This window comes from Leptopilina boulardi, unplaced genomic scaffold (genome assembly GCF_019393585.1).
Source record: "Leptopilina boulardi isolate dan_hultmark-lab unplaced genomic scaffold, ZJU_Lbou_2.1 LbouV2_396, whole genome shotgun sequence".
NCBI lineage: Eukaryota > Metazoa > Arthropoda > Insecta > Hymenoptera > Figitidae > Leptopilina > Leptopilina boulardi.
Window position 1 is genome coordinate 984736 of NW_026137969.1, and position 13923 is coordinate 998658.

Here is a 13923-nt window from a genome sequence, read left to right on the forward strand (position 1 = left end):
TTATTTTCTTTGAATTTTCCGAAATGCACAAATTAAGGTGCTTATATACCTCAAATTTCGATCAGATGAACATTATTTCTGGACCGTGAAAATGCGTGAAAAGTCATTTTCACGGCGGGTATTTTTGAATTGTTTTAAACAAAAAATGTTTTCTTAAGAAATATAATATTAAATAATTGTTTTAATATGTAAGAACACTTTAAAATAGTGATAAAGAGATGATTTGATTAAAAAATTTAGCAAATTTTGCTTTAAAACGTTTTCTGCTACAAGAAAGTGTAAAATGACGATGTTTGTGAAATGGTTTGTACAGTGCTTCTTCCTTGTGAGTGTCTCTCAGAGTTTTGTTTATGTTATGTCGTTTCTTTTTAACTTGTAATAAATAATGAGTGCTGAAAATAAATCGGTAAGTTGAAATGTTTATCAAATAAATTTAAATTCTATTAATTGTTTCGAATAACTGAAAGAAACATGTACACTGTACAAACCATTTCACAAACATCGTCATTTTACACTTTCTTGTAGCAGAAACGTTTTAAAGCAAAATTTACTATATTTTTTAATCAAATCATTTTTCTATCACTATTTTAAAGTGTTCTTACATATTAAAACAATTATTTAATATTATATTTCTTAAAAAAACATTTTTTATTTAAAACAATTTAAAAATACCCGCCGTGAAAATGACTTTTCACGCATTTTCACGGTCCAGAAATAATGTTCATCTGATCGAAATTTGAGGTATATAAGCACCTTTAAGATGGTGATGATGTCACATGAAAATACCAAAATGGCCCATTTGATATTGAACGTGCCCAACCTTGATGTGAAAAAAAACCCAACCTTTGAATTTCTACAACCTTGCTTCATAGCTGACACATTTTCCACACGTGTTTGATGAATGAAAACATGAAATAAAATATTTCTTAAAATTGTCTATAAATTTAATAGAAAACAACATTGGTTATTGAAAAATTTTACATAAAACTAATTAAGGTAAGATTCATGCTTTTTCAAGATTTAAACAAAATTATTTTCCGTAAAATATTTAAAGTTACTGTTTTGTCTATATTTTTTTTAACTATTTTTAATTTTTACGAAAAATGTTTTTTTTTGCAAGCCTTGGATTGTACGAATTTTTCAGACTTATTTTTAATAAAACGCAATTTTTTCAATTTATTCTAAGAAAATACGTTCTTTTTAGTGTAAAATACTACTTATTTCGATTTTTATAGTTTTCTAAATTCTACTTTGTATGAAAAATATATATTTTTTTTAAATTCATACGAAAGATATTCTAAAGAATAATTTAAAAAGGCGGATAAAAGAATTGATGATGAAAATTAGTTAAAATTGTTAGTAATTTAATATTTGTAAATAAAAATTTTTGAAAATCCACACGAGATAAATTCTAAATAAATCATTAAAAAAAAGCATGTAAAGTTTATTAATTTATTAAATTTATTTATTATTTATTTATTTCAATAAATTAAATTAAATTAATTAAAATAAATAAAATTTCGGGTAATAATTGAATTTTATTTTATTTTGAATTGAAAATTTTAAAAAATAATTCAATTTTATTGTGATATATTTTTTTTAATTATAAACAATTGTTAAATTTCATAAAAATTTTAATTGAAAAATAATTTTGATATAATTGAATTTGTGATGTATTTCATTAAAATTATTAAAAATAATTTCGTGAAGAATCATTTTAGTTCAAAATTTGTTAAATAATTGAATTGAAGAAGATCTGAAGAAGATCTACATTGTATACTAAAAAAAATGTATTTTATTTAGATTTTTTTTCAAATGTAAAAAAAATGTCGCATTTTATTAAAATAAGTCGATAAAAGTCGTATTTTTGAAAAAAGTCGTATAATCCGAGGCCTGTAAACATATAATTTTCATTATTATCATTTAATATGTAATAATATTCTAATAAATTAAATTATTATTGATAATATTAATTTTTAATTTCTTTATAACAAACAATTAAACATTTAATTTGGCGCGCTTGCGCGCGTTTAATTTTGCTAGTTAATAATAATTTAACATAAAACTTAATTTCTTAAATAAATTAATTAAACACGAAAATTAACAAATTTTCTATTTTTTTCCTGTTAATTTTTTTTTAGAATTTTTTTCAGTTTTCAAAAAAAATTAAGAAAGGAAAATTTTATTTTTTATATTTTTTACGTAAAATAATAAAATTTTTAATTAATTTAATTATTATTAACTAAATAAAGAACCCCGCACAAAATGTACAGAAAATAGATCCCTGTCGATTTTGATTAAACTTTGGGAAATTGTTGCTTTTGTAGTACCAAAGAAAAAAGTCTTATGATAAAATCCAAAAAAATGGACAGATTTTTTGTTAATTAATGTTTAAGTTGACAATTCACAGTGTAAAAGTCGGTGATGCTTACAAGAGAACAAAACGAAAATAATTAAATTAAAATGCTTGATACTTGTTGCACGGGAGTTTTCGGAGTTGCTGATAACAAATGTACAGTCAGATTTCAAAAATTCAAAATGGTAGTATCAAGCATTTTAATTTAATTATTTTCGTTTTGTTCACTTGTAAGCATCACCGACTTCTACACTGTGAATTGTCAACTTAAACATTAATTAACAGAAAATCTGTCCATTTTTTTGGATTTTATCATAAGACTTTTTTCTTTGGTACTACAAAAGCAACAATTTCCCAAAGTTTAATCAAAATCGACAGGGATCTATTTTCTGTACATTTTGTGCGGGGTTCTTTATTTAAAAAAAAACAGTTATTACTTAATTAAAGGAAATTTTATTTTTCAGTTAAAAAAAAAAACTACAATGGTACGCAACAAAAATAATTCACGATCAAAAAAACGAAAATTAGAACACCGTCGGAAACCACCGCAAAAAAAGCAAAAATACGATATAACTAATAAGCCGATTTATATGAAGGAACGCGAAGCAAGAGCCAAGGAAAATACATTACCAAAAAGATACGAAGCACCTCTTATTCAAAAAACAGAAAATTGGACAAATATTCGTAATGAAAATTCTGAAAGTGAAAAAGAAGATGAAGAAGAAGATTCCCTAAAGGCATTGTTAAATACGTTTAGTAATAAAAAACCGACAAAAGTAGCCGTTCTTTCGGATTCAGAAAGCGATGATAATATTGACGAACAAGCGGCAGAAGATGATGATGATTTGGAAAATGAAGAAAATTTGGAAGATTCAGTTGGAGACGAAGAAGTAGAAGATGAGAAGGAAGAAGAGGAAGAAGAAGAAAATTTAGAGGAAGAATCACTCAATGACGACGACGAAGAAATAGTTCTAAATCAAGAAGAAGACGATGATTACGATCCAAAAACCGAATCATCAGATCCATTTTCCCTTCATTTTCAAAATGACATAAGTGACGATCTCTATAATTCTTTATCCACAGCTCAAAATTATAAAACCCACAATTTAACATGGTCAAAATTAGGAAAAATTCTCTGTCAAATTCCCATTAGTCAAACAGCAATAAAGGAATTATCATCAAATAATAAGCAAAAATCCCTAATAGCTCTTGAGGAAAAAAATGAATTTGCAAAACCCACAAAACCTCCACGTCTAATTACAAATATTGATTGGAAAAATCTCTACGTTAAATCTCAAATTAATGTTAATATCAGTAAAGTAAATTACAATAATATCAAGGACAATGTGGAAACAACAAAAAGTCCTCTAACACAATTACAAAAAGAACTCTTCTCTTTAATTAATAATTATCAAGATTTACTATTTACCGAGAGAACATTTACAAATGCAGAGGAAATTCGTCTCATTTATTGTCTTCATACAATGAATCATATTCTTAAAACAAGAATGAAAATACTTCGACATAATTTAAAATTAACAAAAAATCATTCCACCGATGTACCAAATGAATTTCGTGATCAAGGACTTGTTAGACCAAAAGTATTGATTCTTGTTCCATTTCGTGATTCATGTTTAAAAATAGTTAAATTGCTAATTGGTTTATTAATTGACGAGGGTAAAGGTGGATCGGTAATGAATAAAAAGAGATTTTTTGATGAATTCAGTGGTGGTGAAATTTTAATGCCTAAAAAAAATCCAAAACCTGAAGATTATGAAATGACATTTCAGGGTAATAGTGATGATAGTTTTAGAATTGGAATACAAGTAACGAAAAAAGTATTAAAATTGTATTCAAATTTTTATACATCCGATATTATTATTGCATCCCCATTGGGTTTAAGAACATTAATTGGCGCTGAGGGTGAATTAAATAGAGATTATGATTTTTTGGCATCAATTGAAATTTTAATATTAGATCAAACGGAAATTTTTCTCATGCAAAATTGGGATCATTTTATTCATCTTATGGAACATATGCATTTACAACCAAAAACATCGAGGGGAACTGATTTCTCGAGAATTAGAAGTTGGGCTGTTAATGGATGGACCAAATATTACAGGTGAGGGGAATTTTTTTTTATTTTTGATTGAATTTTGATCAACTTTCAAAATAAGTCAAAATATTTGGTTTTCCTGTATTTAACTACACGGAAAGAAGATTTCAGCTATAATAATCATCGTCACCGAAAAACACGGTTACACACATAGGAAATATTAATGCTAGGCACCTTAATTTTCAATGTCGTTCACTAGATCTACGTTTTCTCCTCGAAATAATTTTGGCTGCTCATTTTTGCAGGCTTCGAAGTGACAGACTTTTTTTTACTTTTTTTCGACAAGGCTACTTTTTAGGGTTCCGTACACCTTCGGTGTACCAACGGAACCCTTATGAAAAGACTCTTGCGTCCGTCCCAGCTTTGTGTCCCCCTCCTTGCGGTTACAGTATTTAATATATACACTGAAAAAAAAGTTAATTGAATCAAGTTAATGCATTTACTTGAGGTACTTTACTTTAAACAAGACGATATTTTCTTATTGGAAGAAATTTATTTTCTTGAGTCAAATCGTTTTGTTGTTTCCTTCAAAACAACTTTTTACTTAATCTAATACTCATAGTCTTGATATTATATTATCTTAAATGAAATAATTTATTTTTTCAGTTGAAATAGTGATATAATCAAGTCAAGAAAATGCGAATATTAATATAAGTAAATACTTATTTTAACTTGATTAACGCATAGTTCTTCAATTAAGAATTTAGTACTTATTTGGCAGAAGTAAATATGTTATTATCGCAACCCAATATTTTATTTTCCCGAAGTACCAAAAAGTATTCAATCAAGAATATTAGGTTATTAATCAAAATAATAAAATATTGTCTGAAGAATTTTCATTTCTTGAATCAAATAGTTTTATTCATTAATTAATTTTTTACTTAATACAAATCCCGTATTCTTGATCCAAGAAAATATTTCTCTCCAAATGGATGTGAAACATGGTTGCCACAGAGCCTGGAAAACCTGGAAAACCTGGAATTGGTATGGAAATTGAAGGGAGGTATGGAAATCCTTGAAATAGCATGGAATTTGAAAAAATTTCTGGAATTTTTTTTCCATTTTCAAATTTTCAGAAAAAAAGGTATAAAATGGTGTAAATTCATATAGACCCGTCTTTAGGGCGTAAGCGACGTACTACCTTTAACTGATACAAAGGTCTGTTTAGAATGAACATGTGAAGGTGATTCCATTAGCCTGAAGTTTCGTGAACGTGCCCCTAATGAGAGTGAAGAGTGCAGAGATATACGTCTGTGCTCCTCACTCTCATTAGGTGTACGTTTAAGTGAGTATGACTAATTGACCAGATAGCTAACGCGTACACAGGCATTTATATTATCAATATTGCCATTCTGATTTCGGATTTACTTTAACTTTGTTTCTATCTTGGTCTCTTTGATCTCCACGTGGTCTGCAAATAACCTATAAATACCTATATATAAATTGTCGCAAAATTTGTCTTGAGTGCCGGTTGAATAAATTAAATTTAGTAAAAGTGAAGTTATGAAAATTTTATTTTATTAATTAATGGTAAGTAAATATAAAGTTTAAAGTCTTACTGATGAAAATATTTTTTTTTTTTTTTTTTATGAATTTACCAAGAAATATTTTTCTCAGAAAAAATATGGGTCTGACGAGCTTTTTAAAAGAATGGCTTGAAAAGCCAGAACTACAATTCGTAAGAGAATCAACCAAAGGGAAGAATTTTGCGTATTGTTTATTATGTGATAAACACATATTCCTTAGTAATATGGGCAGAAGTTCAATTACTAGTCACGTTAAAAGCAGTAAGCATTCGTCAATAGAAGAATGATATCGCAGTTCCGGAATGCAAGGATGCAATATGAATTAGCAGTGAATGATAAGAAAGCAGAGAATAAGACTGAAGCAGAACAGTATTTACAGAAGAAAAGAATTGGCGAAGAGATTCAAGAGTTAAAAGAAAAAAAAAGGAAAATTCAACTCGAAAATCAAAGAGAACTAGATGATATTGATAATGAGATTCAAATACTCGTTAAAAATCGGAAAAATTAAATTTCCAGAAGTCAAAGTTATTTTGTGTTACTTGTTTTTATTTACATGTTCTAAATACTTTTGTTCCAGATTTTTAACAAAAGTTTATTTTAATGTTAAAAGATTTATATTATTTAACTATTAAAGATAAGTCAAATAGTTGATTCACAGTATTAAAAACTTTTTAATCGCTATATTATTTATAAAATAATTTTACAACACTCTTTAAAAGTGATTTAAAATGTGATTTTAAAAGTTTAACAAAGTTTGTGATTATAATTACACTGTAAAAATGTGATTAAGACTGTTAACATTACTTTTATGTTCTAGTAAAACTGTATTATTGTCCCTTGTACGACATAAGAAAATTTGTGATTTTAATTTTTTTTTAAATATTTATTTATAGTAACACTATAAAAAATGTATTAACAATTTTTTTGTAAAAGACTTGTATTAATTATTTTGAATAAGGAAATTTCAATAAAGTATATATATTATTCATTATATATTTATTTATTATTAGAGAATTACCTTATCAAAATAGATTAATTATTACAAATTACCCATAAACATGCTTAAAAAATTTCCGTTTTCGACTGGAATTTTAGATAAATATGACCTGGAAAACCTGGAAAAAGCCTGGAATTTCAAAATTTAGATTTTGTGGCAACCATGTGAAACTTAAATAGGAGTTTTTGAAAACCATCAATTAAGTTACTGCCTTTGGTGCGCGCAACTCGGGTTCAGTTCCTCGGAACGTGAAAAATTTTCATTCAAGGTATACTTGTTTTAGTTGTGTTAAGTATTAATTAAATATAAATATGTATGTAAAATAAACATTATTTAAATAAATAATAAAAAATATCAATGTTAATAATAAATAAAAATGTTTGACTTAAGAATTAGACATGGTATTTACTTGTATTGGAAAAATATTTTCTTGAGTTAATATATTTTACATTTCTTAGAAGTCAATAAACTTCTTAGACGAATTCCACATTTTCTTGGACCAAGAATATATGGTCTCCTCACAATATAAGTAATATTTTGATTTAAATCTTGTCTTACTTGATCCAATATTGCAAAGATTTGAATGAATCAAATGAAACAATTGATTTGACTACATATATTCTCAGAACAAGAAAATATTTTCTTCCTTTAATGTATTTTACATTTGTTACAAGTTGATTAATATATTGCTCGAATTCCATATTTTCTTGGATCAAGAATATATGCTCTCGTCCCAAATATACTATCTTAAGACAATCGTTTACTTGAACCAATGTCGTAATTGACTTGTCCCTATTCAATTCCACGGTTTACTTGAAGCAAGTCAAATTTTCTTGATTCAATACTATTTTTTTTCAGTGTAGAACTGAAATTTGGTACATACATGTATTTTCACGTGTAGATTACAGGAAAAATATAACGAGATAGATTGGATTTGATGGCTACGGGCTAAAAAGGAAAGAAATCGGTTTTTTCGAAAAAATTGCAAAAAATGATCCTGTCCCCCCTCTTAACTTCTACATTTTTGTATATGAAGAACTGCAATTTAGTACACATACGTATTTTCACGTGCAGATTACAGGAAAAATATAGAAAGACTGATTAAATTTGATGGCTACGAGCTAGAAAGAAAAGAGACCGCTTTTGTTCGAAAAAATTGCACAAAATGCTGCTGCTGCAACCCTGTCAACTTGCACTTATCCGATATTTTTTACTACTAATTTTGACTAAAAGCCACTAAATACTTCATTTTTTTAAAAAAGAATTTTACAGGGTGTCTAACAATTAGGAAAAAATTCCCTGACTTTTCCCTGACTACTAAAAAATTTTTATTTTAATCAAATAAAATTTATTTTGATACAATTAAATCATTTACCTGTCTATTATCCACTAATTTCATATGTATATTTGAACCAAATAAATGATGTTTCGTCAAAAATAAAATATTTAAGTGAAATAAATAAACAAATTGGAGACGTATAAATATTCTCAACATTTAATTTAAAAGAATTTTTACGGCTTCAAAGCTGAAATTATCAAATTTTTATTTAGTAAAATTATTTAAAGCAGATTTTCTAGTACATCGAATTTCAAATTAATACAATTTCAATTTAACAGAATTTAAATCAAGAAAAATTGCATAAAGAAAAATTTTTTTAACAGAATTGTTATTTTAGTAAATTTTGATTTATCAAAATATTTACTTAATAGAATTGTCATTGAATAAATTCACAATTAACATAATTTCTATTTAACAAAATTCTTAATTAACAAAGTTTTTATTAAAGAAATTTTTAATTCGAACTAATTCTTATTTAACAGAATTCTCATTTAAGAAAAATTTTACTTAGTTCTTTTTTTGTCAATTTTTATAGACATAAATTTCGTTAAATTGAAATTATATTAATTAAAAATTTTAAAAAGTATTAGAAAAAGTGCTTTATAAGAGTTCTGCTAAATAGAAATTCTTTTAAATCGAATTTTAGTTAAATTCTTTGATATGAAAATTTTGCATAATATAAAATCCACTTTCTACCATATTCAGGGTGGTCGCAAAATTTTATTTTCAAAATTCCCTGACTTATCCCTGACTAAAAAATTTTTGAATTATTTAATATTCTGGATTGCTGATTGAAAATTTTATGATGCTTTTTAAGTAGGGTCAACTGGGGTAAATCCGAACGCTTTTAGTAAGTTTCAACAATAACATAAGTTTTTTCTTTAAAAAAAAAATACTTCCGGTATTCTGGTGCATGAAGTTGTTACTTTACTTCCATAGAACAATTTTATGGGGTAGAAAAAATTTTTGAGAAATTACAATCGCAGGAAACTTAGCGTTCGTATTTACCTCGATACTTTGCAACTTTCCTAAAATATGGGGGTAAATACGAACGCCACTGTATTTCAAAAAAATTTTAGGGAAAATAAATTTAAAGTATTGCAATTGTTAAACTTATATAAAAACTCAAAAAAAATACGATAATAAACCTATTATGTAATAATGCATCATATATAAATACAAAAATCAAACAGGTTAAAAATTAAAATGCATTACACAATTAAAACCTTCAATAACTTTATCAAATCATAACGGATTTTTGCAAAACTTGGTACAGAAAGTATTTTGGAGTGATTGAATGTAAATACAAAAATAAAAGTGAAATTTTTTAAATTAAAAATGGCGTACTTTCCTAAAACTTATTTTTAAAAATGATCAAATTTGCTAATCCTGAAACCCCCCGAGTAACAATTTTCGAGCGAATCCAATGAATTTTTTAATTCTCGTCCGCCATTTTGAATTTTGAAAAACTGACTTCAAATTGGTAATTAGCGACCCCAAAAACCGTAGAATACCAAATTTTATTAAGATCCTGTAAAACTTTTTTCAACAAACCATTTGGCAAAAAAAAGTGGAACACTCCTTCGAGAGAACAGAGATTAAGTTTCTGCTTATTAATTACTAACGAGGATACGTATAGAAAGAAAAACTTTTTTCTATGTACTTTTATAATGTTAAAATAATAGTGTAATCAAATAAAAACAATTTTGTGTGGCTTTGATGTAAAAAAAATTATTAAAAATACCGTTCGGATTTACCCCAGTTTTCAAATTTTTTTGGGTAAATACGAACGGTCTGATATTATTAATAAAATTTTACAGAAGGCAAAAATCAAAAATAGTTTCTGTTCTAGTATTCATAACAAACAATTATAAATAATAAAATGAATTTTTAGCTTCTTTTTCTTCAAATACGAGACAAAATACTGAAAGAGTGTCATCTTTGATTTTCAATCTTTTTTGCAATACTTGTTATCTTTGTTTATGCTGTTGCTATAATTAACAGACGAAAAATGGGATAATACTTAGAATCTCTTCAAGAGGATCTGAGGTAAAAATTCTCATATCGAACTTATTTTTAAAAATTTTAATTAAGCTGAAATAATTAGCGTTCGGATTTACCCCCCGTTCGGATTTACCCCGACTGACCCTAACAATTTTATTTATAAAGGAAAAGATAAGATAATTAAACATTGTTTGTTAACAAAATTTTATTATATTTAAAACTTTTATTATAAAAAAAGTAAATACTTTGAAAAATGAAAAATCTGACGGCATCATTATAATGAGCTATATTACAAAAACTGAATTGCATAAAAATTCCCTGACTTTTCCCTGATTTCCAGTTTTTCCCTGACTTGTGGCCACCCTGTAATTTTGCTAAATAGAAATTCGATAATTTTATATTCGACGCCGTAAAAATTTTTATAAGTTAAATATGGGTATTAGTATTAAATAATAAATTATTCGTATTAATGAATAATTTACTTTATTTGAAGTTGAACCGATAAAATAAAATTGCATCAAATAATTTTTATTTATATTAAAAATCCAAATATTTCACTGAAAAAAATTAATTAATAATTGTTATCCGAGTTTAAAAAATCATTTATTAGATTCAATAAATAGTAGTAAATAATTATTTACTTAATGAATATAAGATATATCACATGCTTAACAATTGAGTGTGAAGGCCAACTTTTTAATTTGCATTTGCTTTGGGAAAAAAGTACAAAAAAATTTTGAAATTTAATTTATTTATAAAAAATTCCAGAAAATTAAAGAAATTCCCTGACTTTTCCCTGACCGTTAGACACCCTGTTTTAAAAATGACAGAATTTAATTAAGAGAATTTTTATAGATGCAAATTTATTATTAATTTTTTTTTCTTAAAATATACCTATTTATCATATTTTTTTTTTTACTTTTTTATCACTGAATTTAAAAAAAAATCAAATTTCAAATACAAATTTGAATTTTTTTAAAAATATTAAAAGAAATAGAAAATTTCCTAAAAGTTATGATAAATTGAAATTAAAAAAAAAATTCCTCAAGACTGATAAGTTTTTCTAACTTAAAAATAAATTATTACGTTAAAATAATGTTGTTTAATTCTTAATAATATTAGAAAAATTAAAAAAAAAAGTTTTAACTATGTTTTCAGGCAAACGCTGATTTTTTCATCCATGGAGTTACCAGAAATTTATGGAATCTTTAGCAAACGTTGTCACAATTTTGCCGGTAGAAATAAAATTTCAAATCCCATTATTCCAGGTTCTGCATCACAAGTAATTGTTAAAGTACCACAGGTCTATCATCGTTTTGAGGCAAGCAGTTATTCACAAGCAATTGACGCTAGATTTAAATTTTTTACAACAAAAATTCTTCCACAATATACGGATTCAATGATGGGTCATACACTTATATTTGTGCCATCTTATTTTGATTTTGTTACACTTAGAAATTATATGAAAAATGAACAATTAAATTTTGTGCAAATTTGTGAATATTCAAAAGAGGCAAAAATTGCTAAAGCACGTGATATATTTTTTCACAGTGAATCACAATTTCTTTTATATTCAGAGAGATTTCATTTTTTTCGACGTATTAGAGTAAAAGGAATTCGTCATATTTTATTTTATGGACCACCAGTTTTATCACATTTTTATAGTGAAATGATTAATTTAATGCAAGAGAGTAATCAAAATTCAAAAGGTGGTTCCGAAAGTAATATGTCCGTTACTGTTGTTTATTGTAAGTATGACATTATGCAATTATCGTCAATTATTGGCACTGAGAGAGCATCGAAAATGCTTACTTCGGAGAAAAATGTTCATATGATTATTACAGACAAGTAACGAAATTTATAGTGTGATATAATTTACCAGATCGGTATGTAAAATTTCTTTTGTAAAATATTTATAAATTTTAAATAAAAAAATTTTACTACAATTTTTTTAACAGTTGTAAAAATGTGTTGATAAATAAAAATAGCTGCATTACAAAAAAATACTGTATTTTTATTCAAAAGTAATTAACTGTATGATATTCAATTATAAATTTACAAATTCACATATATTATTACAAAATATTTTCAAATTATAGTAAAATGCAGTAATACTTTATCTTATGGAATTAAATAATTTTTAAAAAATGTTTTAAACATTGTAATCATTTGATTAGAAAAGGTATTAATGCATTTTACTTTGTACATTTTATTAAAAATCTTACAATTAGATCACATAAAATACGAAGACAGTGACGGAAAAATACATTTCTTTTAGTACACAGAATTCATTTCAATAAGAAATTTATAATAAATACTGTAATAAATCTTGTCAAATACCCTAAGAGCTGTATGTTTTTTAAGAAATTTAAAATCACTAATTTTGAAGAGTTATAAGAAAGTTACGCAAGATATTCTTTTTAATCCTGAATTATTTCAAAGAGAAAGGAAATCACATAGATAAATTTTTATTTCATCCATGTCGTATAATGTAGAAATTTAGTAACAAATGTCTACCAAATTTCAAAATTAGGTTTGTACATAATTTCTAAATAAGGCGAATCAAAACCTTTCTATTATCAGCATGTTGCTCTAGCAATTGCATTAAATAGAGATTTGAAATCACCTTTTTCAAAAACCATGGACAATTAACATTACAAATGAGTAACAATGAGTTAAAATAATAATATTATATAAATTGATCAATAGGAATTTATTAAAAGTTTGTTTTTAAACCTGAAAAGACGAATCAACATTACAAATAAGTAACAATGAGTAAGGAATAATAATTATATAAATTGTTCAATAGAAATTTATTAAAAGGTGTTTTTTGAAAACCTGAAAAGACGAATCAACACTACAAATAAGTAACAATGAGTAAAGAATAATAGTTATATAAATTGATTTATAGAAAATTAAAAGGTTTTTTTTGAAAACCTGAAAAGACGAATCAGCATCTCAAATAAGTAACGATGAAGTAGGAATAATAATAATAAATGAATTTTTGACGTGACGTTTTACTCCGTGCTGTCATTTTGTTTTGTTTTCATGTCGTTATTCGAGGAAAAAATGTGGAGCGATCCGTGATAGTGTGAGGTTATGTTTTGATATTATTCCGGTGGGAAATAGTGAATAATTTGATAAATAGAAAAGTATTAAAAAAAATCATCGAATTAGCATTGAAAATAAGTAAAAATAATATAGGAATAATTATGATATAAATTAATCAATAGTAATCAACTAAAAAATGTTAATAGAAAACCTGAAAAGACAAATTTGCATTACAAATAAGGAAGAATTAGTTAGGAATAATAATGATATAAATTGATGAATAGAAATTTATTAAAAAGAATTTTCGAAAACCTGAAAAGACAAATTAGCATTGCAAATAAGTAACGATGATTTAGGAGAATTAATGATATAAATTGTTCAATAGTAATCAACTAAAAAGTATTATAGAAAACCTGAAAAGACAAATTAACATTGCAAATAAGTAAAAAGAAGATAGGAATAATAATGATAGAAATTGATCAATAGTAATTAACTAAAAAAATTGTTCGAAAACCTGAAAAGACAAATTAGCAT

At 25.6% G+C, this 13923-nt stretch overlaps 1 protein-coding gene across 1 annotated transcript; it reads left to right on the forward strand.

Moving 5' to 3' along the window:
- The first annotated feature begins 841 nt into the window (after nucleotides 1–841).
- Nucleotides 842–12342, forward strand: LOC127288778 (U3 small nucleolar RNA-associated protein 25 homolog). The gene is made up of 3 exons (XM_051316418.1): nucleotides 842–996; nucleotides 2821–4478; nucleotides 11497–12342. Exons 2-3 carry the CDS (start codon nucleotides 2839–2841, stop codon nucleotides 12188–12190), a joined length of 2334 nt encoding a protein of 777 aa, XP_051172375.1. The 5' UTR covers nucleotides 842–996; nucleotides 2821–2838; the 3' UTR covers nucleotides 12191–12342.
- The last annotated feature ends 1581 nt before the right edge of the window (nucleotides 12343–13923 follow it).